The sequence below is a fragment of the Zalophus californianus genome, chromosome 15 (assembly GCF_009762305.2).
Source record: "Zalophus californianus isolate mZalCal1 chromosome 15, mZalCal1.pri.v2, whole genome shotgun sequence".
Lineage (NCBI taxonomy): Eukaryota > Metazoa > Chordata > Mammalia > Carnivora > Otariidae > Zalophus > Zalophus californianus.
Genome location: NC_045609.1, coordinates 62,844,131 through 62,861,833, shown reverse-complemented (window position 1 = coordinate 62,861,833; position 17,703 = coordinate 62,844,131). Strand labels below are relative to the sequence as shown.

Below are 17,703 nucleotides of genomic sequence, written 5' to 3'. Positions count from 1 at the left end.
TTCAGGATGCCTGACGTTTCAGGCCTGGTGGGGGGGGCGCTCCAGCCTGCAGGGGGCGCACTCAGCACAGACGGGCAGAAGTCAGGGCTGGGCAGCAGGCCGTGAGATCCTGATGTGAAGAGAGCTGGAGGGGCTCAGATTCAGGGCTGGCCTGTGATGTCTGGACTCTATTCTGCAACATTGAGAAGCCACTGGGATTTTTCAGTAGAGAGTCGATCCTCTTCGAGGTCCAGGACTAGAACTCCGGAAGCCATGCACAGGAAGAACAGGGAGGAAAGAGGCTGAACATGGTGACAAGTTAGAAGATGCTTATAGTCAAGGGCTAACTTGGCTGGGATTAGGGTGGTGGCAATGGGAGAGGAAACAAGGAGCGGGAGATGGAATTGATGTTTGACAATTGATTAAATATGAGGGGAGAGGGAGGAGAAGGGAGTCCAGGCCACTGAGATTCAAGCACAGGTGGCTGGGTCCACGGCGGTGCCAGCAACTGAGAGAGGGGTGCTGGAGGCAGGCCCCCGCGTGGACGAGCTCAGTAAAGCTCCCAGGTGGGGCTCCCAAGCAGGGAGTGTGAGTGGGGCGCCCAGCACGTGAGCTCGCGGAAGAAGTCAGGCAGGATACCCAGTTTGGAGCCATTTACAAAGAGATGTTAGTAGAAGATGGAAAACTAAGGAATCAGCCAAGGAAGGGAACAGGAAAGCAGAAGGGAGCACAGAAAAATAAAGGTGGGGATGAAACGGACACAGGAGGAAGGGGAGTCTGGGGGGGTGGGGAGAGCAGGACCCTGACAGAGACATGGAAGTCAGTGCAGGAACGCACTCAGGGTCAAGAAGCAGAAGGCGGGCGGAGGACATCTGGGTTTGGCTCCTAAAGTCCCCGCAGTGCCTGGTGACTGCAGAAGCCGGTTTGGTGGGAAACAGACGAGCCAGGCAGCAGGGGTTCTGACCGGCACCGGAGATGTGTCTGGTGGTGGAGAAGCAGGACTGAGGGATGGGTTCGCCAGTACGTGGTTTAAGACCAGAGCTGTCAGGGGGTCTGGGGGGGGGCGGGGGGGGGCGCGAAATCCAGGGTTGTGTCACCACAGCGCTGCGTGATGTGAGGCCTCCCTGGGGGTTGGTGCCTTCACTGTAACGGGGTCCGCGTTTGGGACGAGCTTCACAAGGTCAGTGACACTCCCATGCTGACAGCGCATTTACTTGACCAACACTGGTACAGGGAAAACCCAGTGAAGGGCTTAAAAACAAAAAGAGAAAAGCCAACCTGCTTTTCTGTGTTCCAACCCTTCGCCATCTGAAGTAGATCAGTGACCAGGATGAATCTCGGCAGCTGGGTCCAGCAGGCGTATCCTATTTCAAGAGCGAGCCCGCTGCCGAGCGCCTACATCCTCCTGACCCGGGGCTGCCGAGGCTCAGAAGGGGACACCCGGCACACCTTCCCCGCTCCGAAGCCCCCGGCTCGCGTGGCCATGGGTACTAAGTGTTTTCTCGTCCTGCAGGGAGCTCCAGTGGCAACTCTTCTCCGGAGTACCCTCGGAAGGAATTCGGTAGGTCCTTTCCTTATTTTCTGAAGGCACGGTCGGATGTGCTAGGGAAATGCCTGGGGTCAGGGGTGGGGGGTGGGGGGACACTGAGTTCAGTGGATTCTTCTAAAGGACTTTGACCCTTGCTGATCAGTTTTTCCCTTGCTCTTTATCCTGAAGCATCTTCAGGCCACGGTCAGCCACGTTAACTTGCTGCCATTAGCCATTGCTCCTGACACTACCGAAATGGCAAGTTGGTCACACAAGGCTCAGACTTGGACAGAGAAGCCCCTAAGGCCAGGCAACAACTGTAGGGTGTGTCCTTCCACAGGGTGCACAGAGACCTCCCAGCAAAGACAGCAGGGGTTCGAATGCACACATGCCAAACATCCCAGCACCTCCGCCACAGCGGGCGGCAAAGGGGCACATTTATATGCCAAGTGAAACCCCAGGCTGTGTCTTCACTTGGCCTTAAGTTTGTGGTCCATGTTCTTGGATTCTCACCGTGCATATGAATTGATATGATCATTGTACAGTGATTATAATTTTACTGCTTTGCTTACAGCAGGAAGACCAAGGCAGTCTCTAACAAAAAGCTAAAGAGAAGATCTGGCTGTTTTTTTTTTTTAATACATTTGGTCAGTGTAGAGAGCCAGCCCCAATGACTAGGCTTCCACATGGTTACCTTAGTTAACTCAGTGTGAGCCAATTTAACGCCCTAAATGCATCGGACGGAGCCTTGCAGAACTCACTCTGCCCTTGGGCTATGACGTAATCGTTATTAAGCGTCCACCATCAAACTCAGGTGGTTTGGGTTCACTGTGGGGCCAATGATTGAACTAGGGAAGCCAGGTGGAGGTCTCCACATGGACACATTCCATCACCTCATCCTGAGGCAGAGCTGTCTGGGCAGGGCTCCCAGGGAGGAAGTGGGATGCACAGGGCTTGAGCTCCGGGAAGAAGGCAGGGCAAGATACTCAGTTTGGACTCCTTTACAAAGACTTTGCACAGTGTTAGTAGAGACATAGAGGATGGCTCCCATCTGGATATAAAGTCACAATGGAAAAAATCTCTTCCCCCTCCCCACTCAAACAGATCTCCTTCCAGGTCAAAAATATCTAGTGTGCCCCCTCTTCTATGCCTAAGATTACTTTTCTTTGTTCCTCAGCATCTTCTTCAACCAGAGGAAGGAGCCAAACACGAGGTGAGCTCTGTGGCTGGGTTCAGTTCAGTTCATTCAGCAAGTTTTTTCTGAGCATCTAATGTGTGTGCTCAGATTTGAGCCAGAAAATGGGAGGAGTAGAGAAGTCTAAATAAGGCATGGTTCCTGCTTTCAAGGAGCCTACAGTGTCCTGGGACTCTTTTGCTGGCCCCATCAGGATGCAAAGGGTAGTTTGGGGCACTGATCTAATATGGAAGTGGAAGTAAGGGTACAAACACCTGGTAACCACCTGGGGACTAGTTTGTTCTGCTGTGGATTATGAAGATGCTGGTGCCACATCTGGTTTCTCTTGGAGTCTCCTGGTTGACTTTAACGAGATGCACTGTAATTGCCTTTATGTAGCGAGAAATGAACAAAAGCTCTTCTTTTTCAAGTTATTCCAGGGGACAGAGGGTTCCGTGACAGTTTTGCATTCTGCAAGTCTGCCCATGGATAAGGCTCTAGGAGGGAAATGGGCTCCTGGGGAGAGCTGGCCCGGATGCATCTGGTGACGGTTGGGGCGGGGGGGACGTATGTCCGGGCTGTGCTGAAGGCAGAATTTTCACAGGCTCCAGTAGCTCTCCGTGATCACAACTGAAAGTTAGGAACACACCAACCACCCATAACTTTAGGCTAATAGTTGAAAGATGTCAATGGCCCACCTGAAGCTAACTGATAATGTCAAACCCAGAGGTGGCTCAAGTGGCTAAGTAAAAGTTATGGGTTTTAGAATTCCATCTTCCTGCGTCAGAAACCCAGGAGGCAGAAGAGCAGCTTGGTTTGAGTGGCTAGGAGACGGGCACCAGGAAGGGGGTCAGTCATTGTTGAAGGTGATCCAGGCTCCTGCTCAGCCTGCGATCTCATCAGAGCATGTCCAGGCACTGGGGGGTGTGCAGTGGGCCAGTTGGGGTGTGGGGAGAGGATCCCTCCTTTTAAGGAGCACTCGTTCTGGGCACACTTAGGTTTCCTCTTCCCAGGACAGATCTCAGAGTAGCCCACATTTCTTTCTGCTGCCCAGAGCTCAGGGTCGGACTCCTTCATTTATACCTTCTCCATCTCTTCCCTTGTACAGAGAGTGAAATCCGAGTCCGACTGCAGAGCGCGTCCCCATCTACCCGATGTAAGTGGTCACTGTCTGAAAACAAAGGATCCAGGAATCCAGGGTCACCATGGCGTGCGTGCATGTGTGCGTGCGTGCGTGTACGTGTGTGGTCAGTCACTCGATCATAAAATGTGTTGAAGGGCCTTCTGTGAGAGTGACTCTGGTTGAGGTGCCGGGGGTCAGGAGCTGAGAAACTCCTGTTCCCTGCTGCTGATAGGGAGACAGAAAACCATCCCACCATGACCTCTCAGGGAGCTGAAGGAGCAGAGAGCCAAAGAAACCCTCCTGGGTCAGCGTCCCTTGAAAGGAGACTGAAGGCCTCATGGGATGAGCTGGTATGAGACACTTGAGGAACATAAGCTCAGACATTGGAGGAATGTTCAGTGTGGCCAAAGGAAAAGGAGGAGGAGGGGACCTGATAGAGTACTTAAGGTTGGAGGAGAGTCAGAAGTAAGTGGAGTGTGAGAGTTTCAAGTTTATTTTGCATGTCCGGGATGCCCCACTCCCTGTCCATTAACTCTGTTAGACTCCTGCTCTTGTTAGAGGTGACTGGACATTTTGAAATGAACCCAACTGATAGGACGGGAGCCAAGTACAAAGAGTAGAAGGAAAAAGAGGTTGTTGACCTAGGAATCAGAGACTGGGGCTGGCCCAGAAAGCTCCGGGCCCTGGGGTCTGATGCTGTCTCCCCAGAGTCCTTCCAGGCTGGGCAGGGCTGAGCCAAGGTTCGAGCTTTCAGGGAAGGGGGTGCCTGGGCAATCCTCCAGCACGTGTTGTGTGCAAACCTGTCTCTTACGCGCTGCCCTTGCATGATACCTCCTTCCTCTCCTAATTTGCCCCGTCGGGAGGCACAGGGAGCTTGCATCCCTCGGTGACCTTGCTACAGGTAATAGCAGCCAAATGAACTTGAACTCACACATAAGCAGCATACTGTTAAGAAGTTATGGGTCACAAATTCCTTGTGACACTCCAGAGCATACAAGGTCAGGGACCCAGCATTCAAGGTGTCCTGGCAGGGGATGAGACCACTGTTGAGCCATTTGTTTCAGGGGATCTGGTTCTCACTGCTTTGGGTATAAATCCCGGAGTCCCCCAATCTAGGATGACAGGGCCTTCTGGCCACAGAATTCTCCCTGTGGTGCCTGATGAGGAAATCTATACTGAGGACCTCCCCATGGAGGCGCTATATTTATGAGGCCATTAATATTGCAAAATGCCCATTTGATAAGTGCTATATATTGACAAAATGCAAAAATTAAAAGGCTGACCAAAAATATCCCAGCGTGTGAAGCAGATGCCATCCCCCCCTCATATTCTGGATACCATTAATGTTCCTCCCACTGCAGTTGGACTCAGGAAAGAATCCTGGGCCCAATGGAAAATGCGGGGATTACCTTACAGGGACAGAATTGGATGATGTTAAGCGTTTGCTCAAGGGGAGCCGATCAGCAAGCGTGAGCCCTACCCGGAACTCCTCCAACACCCTCCCCATCCCCAAGAAAGGCACGGTGGAGACCAAGATGGTGACAGCGAGCTCCCAGTCAGGTCAGTCCCAGGGCCCCGGCTGCCATGGAGGAAAGGAAACGAGGGGGCAGAGTTACCCCAGCCCAGGGTCTCAGCCGTGCCCCAGCAGGCCTTCCAGGTGGTGGCAGAGACCTGACAAGGCGCTGAGCGTCTGCGCTGCGTGCTCTGTGACCACATGGGCTGCACCCTGTCGGCTCCACCATCCCGTGAGCATGTGGCTGGGCTCCAGATCCTAGAGATTCTCTGCCAGGACATTCTTGACCTCTCTCGGAAATGTGTTGGCCAGGTTCCCCAAATGAAGACTACTGGGGACACTTGTAGGATTGTCCTTCATTTATTCAGTGCATATTCTGTGGCTCCTCTATGCCAAGTACCAGGCACTGAGGAGAAGCAACAGACAGAGGAGACCCAGCACCTCGTGGAGCGGAGGGCCTCTGGGGGAAGCCAGACGGATAACCAGGAGCTTGTAGCCAAGTAGGATGAGTGTTGTGGAACCCTCAGAGATCACATGCTTACCAAGTGGGTTGGGCGGGGGGGGGGAGGGGGGTCAGAACAATGAATAAGCAGATCCTCAGAGGGAGAGGAGGAAAGAAGCCAGTTGTACTGTGAAGGGAAAAAAAAAAAAAACCCTTGAGATCGTGACCAGACCATGACCTGTCTCTTGTTTTATAAATATAACACTAAACCTCGGGGCAGTTTTTATGACCTGCATGGCCAGCTCCCCCCAGTGTGGTGACGAAGCAGAATTGGCTTCAAATCTGAAGGAACACCAAAGCCCCCTCCCAGGGGCAGAGTGGCCCTTGGTTCTGGTGGGCACGTAGGAATGTTTACGGGGCGCTTACCAGGGAAGACTACCCTCGGCGCAGTATGGTCGCAGACCCAGGCCTTTGCTGCCCGTGCCTGCCGCATGCCTGGAAGTCGGCATGGGATTTGCTGTTCCCGGGCATCTGTGGGAACAGAAGGTGGAATCAGCAAGGGGTGGAGACACCATTGGTCCCCACCACACCAGCACACCAAGAGGTGGGGAGGGGATCTTGGAAAAATGGGCAGACCCCAGAGCAAAACTGACCTACTTGAGATTTCACCAAGAGCCAGCAAGAATTTCTAACACAAGAGATCAAGTTTTCACCAGCTCCAGGGTTTTGGATGGAAGTGGGGTGACCAACTTCCCTGGACTGAGGGAGTTCCCAGACATGGAACCTTCAGGGCTAAACCCAACTGGGCTACACCGACCTGAATGGGGCACCCCAGCATGGAGTGCCAATTTGTCTCTCACTGGGGGTTGGGCGTGCCTGTCTGATTCCAGTGTCCGGCACCTATGATGCCACCATCTTGGACGCCAACCTTCCAGCCCACATGTGGTCTTCCACCTTGCCGGCGGGTTCCTCCATGGGGACCTATCACAACAACGTGACAACCCAGAGCTCATCCCTCCTCAACACCAACGCCTATTCTGCGGGATCGGGTACGTGGTACAGGGCACTTCCCTTCTAACCCCTGGGCCCCTTGCACCTTTACTGGAGCTGAGGGACCCCTCTGGTATTGACTTTCACCTCGGGTTCCCTGAGGGGTTTTCTGCAGCCCCGTGTCCCACGATTTTCCCAGCTCAGGTCAGTCTCCAGGTGCTTCTTTTGGTGGGTCTCCTCTGAGAAGGACTGTAGCACAGCGTATCAGAAAAAAATGTCGTGAGAAAGAACATGGAAACAGATCTAAAGAGCCTAGTTTCACTCCACGTGGATAAACTGTGCCCTTGAGTACATCAGTTAACTTCTCTGGGCTTCAGACGCCTTCTCAGCGAAGTGGTGACTCACAAGAGGGGCTTTGGCTAGACCCCGTGTCCACTCGACCACCCAAGGACCATCCCTTGGCTAGGACCCAAGGCACACCACAGACGATTGGGTTCTCTGGTGCAAGGCAAGAGCCCAAGATTTTCCTAAAACCAGCAATGTAACAAAACCTAAAAGTGCAGCTCTGCCCACCCCCCGGGGCTTGCGTACGCCCGCCCCTCCTAGGCCCAACATCCCTCTCACCGGCCTTCCTCCTTGCCTGCAGTCTTCGGAGTTCCAAATAACATGGCGCCCTGCTCTCCCACGCTGCACCCAGGGGTCAGCACCTGCTCCTCAGGTCAGTGCTCGCCAGCTTGCATTGTCTGTTCTTGGAATGTCTGCTTAAAAAGTTAGGGATGCTCCCTCCTGCTGAGAACAGTGGTTTCTGCAGAAACGCCCTTTCCGCCCCCAAGCCTGAGGACTTCACCGTCAGCGCACACAGGGATGCAGGTGCAGGGCCCAGGGGGTGCCTGCCTGTAGTCGTAGGTAGAGCTCGGCCCCCAGGGCCAAGGCCTAAGTTGGAGGGGCCAGAGGCTTCACTCACCTACCTGCTTGTCCTGTGTTGGTCCCTTTCTCTTCTGTGAGTGGTAGAGAAATGGAGCCAAAGGGGCTGAGTCAGCGCTCTGGCCATTTTCAGGTAGAAAGTGTTGTTAGAAGGATCTGACTTCAGAAATTTTTTTTTAAAGATTTTATTTATTTATCTGACAGAGAAAGAGAGAGAGAGATCACAAGCAGACAGGCAGAGGGAGAGGGAGAAGCCGAGCAGGGAGCCCAACGCGGGGCTCAATCCCAGGACGCTGGGATCGTGACCCGAGCCGAAGGCAGGCACCCAGCCGACTGAGCCACCCAGGTGCCCCAGGATCTGACTTTAGATCTTTTTATAAATACTGTAGTTCATTGGGGGCTCAACCAGGGTTACTGCTTAGTTCCCAATGCAAACATGACCATTTTAAAGAAACATGCATTCACTCTATTTCCACATAACTGCCTGTTATGTAAATGTTACCAGCCCACATATTTTTTTTTTCCTAAGGACTCTGCCTTTTCTCTCTCTCTCACTGTGATTAATAAATGATGTGGGCCTTCTTTATTTACTTGCCTGGTATATCCACAAGTGTGTATGTAGCATTTTCGTTTCAACACCTCCATTTGACTAGAGCCCCACCAAACCCAGAAGACAGTGGGTTCAGGTTTCGTTCCTTCTGCCTCTAACCTTCTGAGGAAAGTGGGCTGATCTTCGACCCAGGACCTGTGCCCCAAACACTAGAGACAATGGAATAAGGGAAGCTGTTAACTGGGGAGGAATGAGCTTCTGCACGTTATTTAAAGACCAACAACCAGCCTCTGAAATCATAACGGGGGCTAGGGGAGTTTCATGTGTTTAAGTCTCAAGGAGGAAGTGTTCAAGGGAAAAGCAGGGGTATGCCAGGCCAGCCCTTCCAGCCCCGCTGCGTCTGCGTTCCATGCCCACAGTTCCACACTGTGCACCAGGGTGCCCCAGCAAACAGGGACCCTGGGATATGTTTAAGTAGGCTCCACATCCAGTGCAGAGCCCAGCGAGGGGCTTGAACTCACGACCCTGAGATCAAGACCTGTGAGCTGAGACCAAGAGTCAGACACTTAACCGGGGGAGCCACCCAGGTGCCCTGACCCCTGGGATGTTTTTAAATGTGCCGGGATACGGTGACATCTGTCAGACCCTGTGCAAATGACCACTCTTCAGTTGTGTGTGCTCACTACCCAGTGCTTGGAACTGCTGGTAGCTTTTGGCTTGCGGTGGGGGGACCCCTGTGTCACTCGCAGTGTGAGAACTGAGAATGTGGGGCCAAGGTGTCCTGCGCCAAGGCCTTCATCGTGGAAGTGATTTGGGGGGTCCAGGGGCTGCCTCAAGCTAAGGGCCCCCCCCCACCTGCGCTCACCTGCCCCGCCCCTTGCTTTCACAGTGTTTGGCATGCAGAACAACCTGGCGCCCAGCTCATCCGCCCTGTCCCACAGCACGGCCACCGCCTCCACAGGTCTGTATCCCAGGTGTGACGCCCCCGGGCCTCAGGCAGTGACACCTCTTGGCAGCTGTAACTCACAATATCCCTTTTCAGCAACTGAATCGGAGGCACCAAAATGTCTCTCAAAATCCATCAACCTTTCCCACCAAAGTAACAGCGCCCCACCTCCCAACCTAGAGATGCCAACCTCTGTCATGTGCTGGCTCAGACATGAGGGGAACCACGGGGGAGCCTGTGCTGTGGTGTGTCACCTGTAGAGCCCTGTCTCACTGCTGTTCCTGATAGTCCCGTCACTGCACGTTGATCACCTGGCTGATTTTCTGGTGCAGCCCCTGTACAAGCCTGGGGAGGGGGAGCAGAAGAGGTGTGACCCTTAGCCTTAGCCCTCAACTTGCTTACTGTTTACTTGGAGTAGAGAGTCTAATACACGTGAAACAACGGGGCATCCTATAAGACAACATGAATCCAGCTATGCAGAGCAGGTGTTTGGGTTATGGGAGTTCCGAAGGGAAGGAATCCTAGGAGGAGCTCATGGAGGAGGAGGAATTTTGGAACAGTCCTAAAAGGATGAGGATTAGACCAAAGAAAGGTTCATCTATACTCATTACTGCCCTTGTGGCTGGAGAGAGTTGCCTTTGTTATTACTGTTCACTTTATTTATTCTTACTGTCCTCTTCTCACCTGGGGGGCTGGTCAGGCTGCTTCTGAGCTTCGTGGAGCCACCCTCTCACACTGGCCCCGCTCACTCAGCGGTTCCTTTCTTGCAGCGTATGGTGTGAAGAAGAACCTGCCGCAGAGCCCCGCCGTCGCGAGCACTGGCACGTCCACCTCTGCCGGTGAGCACTATCCCCGGCTGCCAAAGGCAGGCTTGTGCAGGGCTCTGCAGTGACACCTGCTCTATGCGAGGATATGGAACCCATTGCTGGTCTGAGGTCTGCAAACGTGACTCGAGACAGAGGCCTCCCAGTTGCCATGACAGAGCAGAGATGGGTGTGCCCCTGACCCTACCTTGGCTTTCCTGTTCAAGGGGTGGGGCAGGGAGTTCCACCCTCCACAGCTGCCTAGGGTCAGACATTTGCACCCCAGTCCCCAGCAGTGTCTGGAAGCCCCCGGCCTGCTCCTGTTATGTGTTCCCCAGTGTAAGAACCAGGGAGTCCCTCAGAAGCTACCACCCCACCACACACACTTCCAATAGGGTCTTTATCAACTTGGGCTCACCGCAGCTGGTGGGTTCTTTCCTCCATTGCTCAGATCCTGTTGCTTTCTTCCGTTCAACAGTTTGTTGATTCAAAAAAGATTTACTGAGCACCTGCTTTGTATGAGACGCTGTTCTCAGGGCCCGAGCAGAGGCGTGAACAAGGCGGACTAGATTCCCACCTCAGCAGGCTGACCCCTGCAGTGGAGGAGGCAGATAGACAGGGAGACCAAGTACAGGACGGGATGACCGAGAAGAACACCCACTGGAAGAAATAGGTGGCTCGCTAGAGACAGGAGTGTGTGCGCCTTAGATCGGGTGGTCCGGAAGGGCTCCCCCCAACCCAGGACGGGAACCCATGAGGCTGAAGGTTAGAAATGAACCCACCATGTTAACTAAAGAAGTGCCTGCCTGACAAGGGGACTGTGGCCCTTTCACTAAAGATCCTATAACGTCCAGGTGGGGAGGCAGCTTCAAAGGTCAGCTGCCCGGCGCTTCTGGCGTTGACCTCTGATGGCCAGGCCCAGCTGGGTGGGGGAGGGTGCCTTTGGTCCCCAGGAGGCTTCTTAGTAACCACTGTTGGTGAGAGCAGGAGGCCCGCAGACGTACCCGCTGATCTCTCCTTTTCCCTCCCGCTCTTCTCTTCCTCCTCCTTCCTCTTTTGCTTTCTTCCCTCTCCCTTGGCCGACTCCTCTCCTCCCCAGCCTGCACCACAAATGTCCAGAGTGATGATCTCCTGCACAAGGACTGTAAATTCCTGATCCTGGAGAAAGACAACACGCCAGCCAAGAAGGAGATGGAGCTGCTGATCATGACCAAGGACAGCGGGAAGGTCTTCACTGCCTCCCCGGCCAGCATCGGTTCAAGTACGAGGGGGGGCCCCGGGCTATGCAGGTTTCAGAAGAAAGGCAGACCCTGTAGGAGACAGAATGTCCCAGCAAGGTGGTTTGAGACATTTTAATAAGAAAACCACAGTCATCTCATTCAAATGAAAAATGCCTGCCTGAATAGGGTGTTCCAGGGTCTGCCTTGAATGTAGATAAACATTCAGGAAAATCCTGGCAAAAGGCTCCCAGAGGGGTCTTTGGGCAATAGGAAGTCTAAGCACAAACACAGATATGGGAGATTAACTCAGGAAAGCCGGGCCCTCTTCCTACCCGGTGTCCACGCAGGAGCGGCCCTGGGGCAGGCAGGGAGTGAGGACAGAACACCCCGGATGATCATGGGTTGTGCGCACAGCATCTTTTTCAGACGACACCCTCAAGAAAGAAAAGCAAGCTGCCTACACTGCGGACACCTGCCTGGTTTCAGAAGCTAATGGTGAGAGGAAATCTGAGACTGTCCCTCTGACTTCGGTCTATCTGCATCTCATTTATTTATCTTCTGAGACCTCGCTACTCAAGAGTGCGGCATCCGGCCCAGCGGTGCGGGCGCCACCCAGGAGCCTGTTAGAAATGCAGAGTGTCAGGCCCTGGCCCCACAGCTCCGCAGCGGTCTCGTGTGTGCGTGTGCGTGTGTGTGTGTGTGTGTGTGTGACTGCAGCAGATGCCTTCCCGGGGCGCGTCTGACGTCTACGGCGGGATTGTTTTTCTCCGCTTACTCCTTGTCCCATAAGTTTCAGAACTACTAGAAAATGCTTTGCAAAGCACTTGCTACGTTTATTTTTTTTTCTTCTCAAATATTTGGATTCTGTCCCGGATAACTGCCTTTCTCCGCATGCTCTGGGACCTGTAGACTCTCCCCAGATCACTGATTTCAGGGAGGTCAGTAAAGGAAAAGTTGGGTCCCAGACATCTTTTCAAAATGCAAATGCAATCCGTTACAGTCTTCAGCAGGCCTGACTCTAAAGAAATGCTTACTTTGAAGACATACATTTTAGGGATGGAAATGGGGCTATGGAGACAAAGATTGCCAGATCTGATGAAAGCTGTAAACAGTGTTCCCAGAAAACTTCACACGTGCCCACACTCAGTGGTTGAATAGTAGGAGGGACTCATGTGCTGCCCCTCCGCCCCTCCGCCCCCCCGCCCCCCCGCCCCTCCGCCCCCCCGCCCCTCCGCCCCTCCGCCCCTCCGCCCCTCCGCCCCTCCGCCCCAGGTGAGGAACGTGTTCGGAGTCGCTGAACCAAGAAATCAAGAGTCCTTTCTCATAAGCACATTTATCGTTTGAATGCGAATGTCACCCCTAACACGCAACTCCAAAAATGTCCTGAGCTTGAAAGATTTAAGGTCACAAGAAGGTCAAGACCCTGCTTTTTCCCTTGACAAGTGCTTGTCAAGCCACGTCTCTCTCGATGGAATTGTTGCAAGTACCCCATCAGCGAGGACTGTGTGAGGGAGGGTCCCCGCCCGCTGGCTCCTCCACGTGCTCAGTTGGCATGTTTCCCTCAAGTTCTGCCCACAGTCCACTCACGGGCTGTCCTGTGGGCTCCTGTTGTTGAAAAGCTCGGGTCCAAACCTGCATCCTTGGTGTTTGCCTTCCAGGAGACGTGAAGACCGTGTCCACCAAGGGCAAGGCCGCCTCCGCAGGTGAGTGACAACAGCAGGTCCTGCGGGGACGGGGACGGGAGCTGATGGGGCTGGTGGTGATGGATGGAACGGATGACCCCCCCCCCCCCGCCTGCAGCTGGGGCACACAGGAGTGTTTCCCTGAAGGCCCAAAGGCAGCAGGGTGGAGGGCAGCAGGGGGTGCAGGCTGGGGGCTGGAGCAGGGCCGCAGCAGGAGCTTAGCTCAGGGTGGGGCTCACAGGCCGTCCAGGGTCCCCCAGCCTCAGGAACCCCCTGCCTGGGCTTCAGAGCGCCCCTGAGACCACATGCACATCTCCAGCCCTTTACACTGAGCTCCCTTGCTTCCGCAGTCTTGTGAGAGAAGCAGGTCAAGGGTTATCAGCCCATTTTAGTCAGAAAAACCCTTTTCACTTTAAAAAGAAAAAGGCCCCCGGCCACCCCCATAGGTGCTGAGTGTAATTCCGGGTGCCGCAGGGGTTACAAAGAAGGAGCAGCAGGAACCGAGACGGGGAGCTGGGGACGCATTGGGTTTGGCCATAATCAAATGCGGGAGCTTGTAGCAAAATCAGTGGTCATGGAGATTTTTAAACTCCGTGCCACACCCTGCGTCCTGAGCTCACCGCCTTGCGTGCCTTATCTCCCTCATTCGGCAGCCATCCTAAGAAGGAGGCAAGCTTTTAACCCCATTCTGTAAGAAAGGGAACGGAGGGGAAGGGGCCCCCTGCGGGCCGCACACCCAGGATGCTCAGGCCCTTCACCCGCCCGGGGCCCTGTGTTCTGTCCAGGAGCCAGCCACCACCTCTGTGGAGTCGCCAGCCCCCACCAGCATTCACTCAGGCCCCGAGTGAGGCCCCCAAACCCGGAGAATTCGGAGGGAAGAGGGCGCAAGCCTGCTGCATGCACCTTACCCTTCCTCTGTCTTCCGTAGAAATCCACGACTACAGCCACCGGGGCGGCAGTGGCGGGGGCGGCGGCGGCGGTGGCGGCGGCGGCCCGTGGGGGGCGGCGCCGGCTTGGAGCCCCTGCGGCTCCTGCTGCAGCTGGTGGAAGTGGCTGCTGGGCCTGCTGCTCACCTGGCTACTGCTGCTGGGGCTACTCTTTGGCCTCATTGCTCTGGGTATGTGACAGCAAGGGGCCCGGCGACAGGCCCCACTGCCCGTGCAGACGGCAGGAGTCCGCCCGGCCCAAGGATGGAGGGGCCAGAGCGGGTGGGTGCAGACCCCTCATCACTGCAGATGAGCACGCTGAGGCTCTGGAGGCGGCCGAGCAGGGGTGCCCATGTGGCTTCCAGCCTCAGGGCCCTCTGTCCCTGGAACAGCCTACTAAGCAAGCTTTTTGTTGCCCTTACTAGCCAGGCCAGGCCTCTCCATAGCCCCGTGGCCTTTCCCCTCTCCCACGCCCCGTATGGGTCTCTGTGTGGCCCCCACACCCGCGCCCAGGGAGAAGCCCCCCCCCCCCCCCGCCCGCCCACCCCCGCACTGTCACCACCGCGCACCAGAAGGCTGGCTCCCAGGGCTGGTTGCGTCACCGCCCCCGCGTGCAGATTGCAGCAAGATGTCCCTAGAGCCCCAGGTGGGGCCCACGCTGAGGCGTGGCCGCCCAGCTGAGAGGCCCATTTCCACCCCCCCCCTTCCCTGCAGCGGAGGAGGTGAGGGCGCTGAAGGCCCGGGTGGCTGCGCTGGAGCAGAGCCGGGACGCCGGGCTGCTTTTCGAGGAGAAGGCGGAGCGCGCCAACAAGGACTGGCTGCAGGGCGCCGGGCCCGGCGTGGGAGCAGGCGCGGGGAGACTGGGGCTCGATGGCCATAGTCAGGAGGTGCTCTGGCTGTTCGTGAGGGACAAGCTGATGGCTGAACAGGAAAGCGGTGAGCGTGGCGAAGAGCCCCGCCTCCCATACTCTCCGTTTGCCCCTGCCCAGGGGCCGGGAGGGGGGGCCGGCATTGCCATCCCATCTGACTGCTGGGAACACTGAGGCCCGGCGAGGAGAACTGCCCCAGGTCACACAGCTTAGAGTCTGGGTGCCAGTCTCCGCCTCCGTTTCTTTCCCCATACCGCGGCGATCCCCACCTCGTGTTCTTCTGTGTGCGTGTGTGTGTGACACACAAGTTATGCCGCTCACTCCATGTGTACCTTCCTTTGTAGGAAATCTCCGAGGAAGCCCTGGCCCAAAAGGTACTGGGTAGACTGAGCCCTGACCCTGCTCTCTTTTCCTGCCCTTGGACTGGGGTTTCTGGTTGGAAATTTTCCAACTGAAGGATGAGCAGTGGAAAGATCTTACGGTATCTGTCGGGAGGGTTGAGAATGGTCCTGGGGTTCTCACCCCATCTCATAGTTTTCATATTTTTCTGATTTTAGGTGACATGGGAAGTCAAGGCCCTAAAGGTAAATTAAGCATGGTGATTTTGACCTGGAATATTAGTAAGGGTTGGTTTAAGGCAATTGGCCAGGGTCTGATTCCCGCACACCCCGTCTTCCTGGCCAGCTCTCCTCGTCTAAGGCCTGTAGACCCTTGGGCTTTTGGGGTCAGGGCGCTTAGTGACAGAGCAGGGCTCTGTGTCTCTGGGGCAACACTGTCCCTCGTCCCTCCTCACGGTTCTCAGGACTTCCCCAACAAGGACTCTGATTGCATCAGAGGCCTGCATCTCCCTCCGCTCCAAAGGGCAGCCCAGGGGCCTGCTACTCTACACAATCCTTAGGGAGATTTCTAGAAATACAGATTCCTGGGCCCTGCCAGGAATCAGATCCTCTGGGACTGGATCCCTCCTTCCCCCAGGTTAATTCTGATGACCCAGGTCAGGAACACCACTGCAGGTGAGCAGTCTGCTCCCAGGGGTCTAAGTTGGGGGAGGCTGGAGGTGACCCCCAGCAGTCAGAAACGGGGCTCCTGTGGGGGAATCCAGTAGGGACAACACCACCTGCCTTCAGGGAGAGGGCAGTGTAGCAGGGAGGCGGGACATATTCACAGGAAAAGGGGCCCCACAGTGTTAGTTGGGGAACAATCGTGTGCTATCTTGTGTGACACCTTCATGTGCCATAGGAAATATATTTCCTCAGAGAAGTGGTTTGACAATCAGTGGGACAGGCTCATGGGCAGAAGAGTTTTCCGATCCCAGTTGACCACAGCAGCACCCCTTGACCTAGCTGAGTGGGGTTTGCAAACTTCAGTGTGTAGGAGAATTGCCAGAAGATGCTGAGCCCTCCTCCCAGAACCTCTGATTTGGCAGGTGTGGATGGCGCCCGGAGTTAGGGTCTTGCTCACCTGGGTAGTTCTGAGGCCAGGGGTGCGCGGACCACTCTGAGAACCACTGTTCAAGATGACAGGGCTGGCCCTCCATCCCCAGCTTTATCTCCCTTCCCAAGAGAGCCCAGTGCAGGAATGGGGGTTCCTCCACCTGATGGCCTTCCACTTCTCTTCCGGACTCCCTACCCCCACCCCCAGCCTGGGTCACTGCATGAGCCCCCTTCATGAAGGCTCCAGCTGGCAGGCCACACACCCCTTCTGACCATGCTAGACGTGAGGACGGTTGGTCCTGGAGTCTCTCTCTGGCTGCCATAAAATACAAGACGTTAAATTTGAATTGCAGTTAAATCATTTTTCACTATGTCGCAAATAATTGCGTTAAACGTATTTAGACTACAGATGTACTCAGTGTTTATCTGCATCCTGTATATTTGCTAAATTTGGCAATCTTACTTGAGTTCTACAGGGGCTCTTTGAGGTAATGGGCACGAGTCTGCTGACTTCTCGCTTTTCTCTCTGTCCTCACAGGCGACCGAGGGCTCCCTGGGACTCCAGGTGTGTAACCTCTGACGGCGTGGCTAGTGTCGCGGGCGGCTTGGCCCCGGCTCCCGGTTCTAGGGGGAAAACAGGGCTGAGGTGTTCTTGTGTCTCCACAGGCATCCCTGGGCTCTTGGGCCGCCCAGGTCCAGAAGGACCGAAGGGTCAAAAAGGCAGCGTAGGTAAGTGCCTGCTGTGTGCCAGGCTCTGTTTTAGGAGCTGGGGGGACATTGGTGAACAGACCAGAAACCCCTGCTCATCTTTGGGTTGGGGAGAAAGACCACAGACATGACAAATAAGTAAAGTCCAGAGCAGGGTTGGAGGTGGATCATGAAATGAGAAAGACAGAGCCAGGCAGGGCCCTGGGAGCGTGAGGGGGTAAATTTAAATATGGCTGTCAGGGAAGGCCTCACTGGGAAGGTGCCATTTGAACAGACTTGAATAGACTCAAAGTGGGTGAGGGAGCCAGCCTTGGGGAGATGGGCGGGGGCGGGGGGTGGGGAACACTCCAGCCAGAGGGAGCAGCCCTGGGCCCTGGGGCAAGGGTGTGCCATGGTCAAGGAGCAGGGAGGGGGAGGAGGGGAGGCCTGGCTGGAGCCCACCAGAAGACTGAGGTGGGCCTCTTGATCATGTGGGGCCTTGGAGGCTGTGGTAACACTTCATCTTTTACTGCCAGTGAGTTAAGAAGCCATTTGCAGGTTTGGGGCAGAAGCCGGTTGTGATCCCCTTGCATTTCCTAAGGGTCACTCTAGCTTCTGGGTTGGGCCTGGGCTCTAAGGGTAAGGAGGGAAGCGGGAGACTAGTGTGGAGGCTCCAGGCAGGTATTCTGCCGGCGAGATGCTGCCGCTGGAGCCCTGAGCCATGGCACTGGGTCCTAACTCGGTGTTGGCTGTGCGTTTCTTTAGGAGAGCCGGGCCTGGAGGGACCCATGGGCCAGAGGGGACGAGAAGGCCCCATGGGACCTCGTGGTGAGCCAGGGCCTCCTGGGTTTGGAGAGAAAGGGGACAGAGGTAAGAGGCTCTTCCTCCTTCCTTTTACTCCCCTTTGCTGAGTA

General features: G+C 55.3%; 1 protein-coding gene across 2 annotated transcripts in view; it reads left to right on the top strand.

Moving 5' to 3' along the window:
- The window catches only part of COL17A1 (collagen type XVII alpha 1 chain), a 50,800-nt gene that overhangs the window by 12,092 nt on the left and 21,005 nt on the right, over nucleotides 1-17,703 (top strand). For both annotated transcript variants that reach the window (XM_027597188.2, XM_027597187.2), the window contains 18 exons: nucleotides 1,493-1,540; nucleotides 2,685-2,720; nucleotides 3,790-3,837; nucleotides 5,221-5,364; nucleotides 6,650-6,808; nucleotides 7,396-7,467; nucleotides 9,113-9,184; nucleotides 9,940-10,008; nucleotides 11,072-11,233; nucleotides 11,607-11,687; nucleotides 12,851-12,895; nucleotides 13,803-13,991; nucleotides 14,515-14,736; nucleotides 15,014-15,043; nucleotides 15,227-15,253; nucleotides 16,641-16,667; nucleotides 16,769-16,831; nucleotides 17,555-17,659. In XM_027597188.2, coding sequence (XP_027452989.2) covers nucleotides 1,493-1,540; nucleotides 2,685-2,720; nucleotides 3,790-3,837; nucleotides 5,221-5,364; nucleotides 6,650-6,808; nucleotides 7,396-7,467; nucleotides 9,113-9,184; nucleotides 9,940-10,008; nucleotides 11,072-11,233; nucleotides 11,607-11,687; nucleotides 12,851-12,895; nucleotides 13,803-13,991; nucleotides 14,515-14,736; nucleotides 15,014-15,043; nucleotides 15,227-15,253; nucleotides 16,641-16,667; nucleotides 16,769-16,831; nucleotides 17,555-17,659 — 1,599 coding nt within the window. The remainder of the gene's footprint in view (nucleotides 1-1,492; nucleotides 1,541-2,684; nucleotides 2,721-3,789; nucleotides 3,838-5,220; nucleotides 5,365-6,649; nucleotides 6,809-7,395; nucleotides 7,468-9,112; nucleotides 9,185-9,939; nucleotides 10,009-11,071; nucleotides 11,234-11,606; nucleotides 11,688-12,850; nucleotides 12,896-13,802; nucleotides 13,992-14,514; nucleotides 14,737-15,013; nucleotides 15,044-15,226; nucleotides 15,254-16,640; nucleotides 16,668-16,768; nucleotides 16,832-17,554; nucleotides 17,660-17,703) is intronic.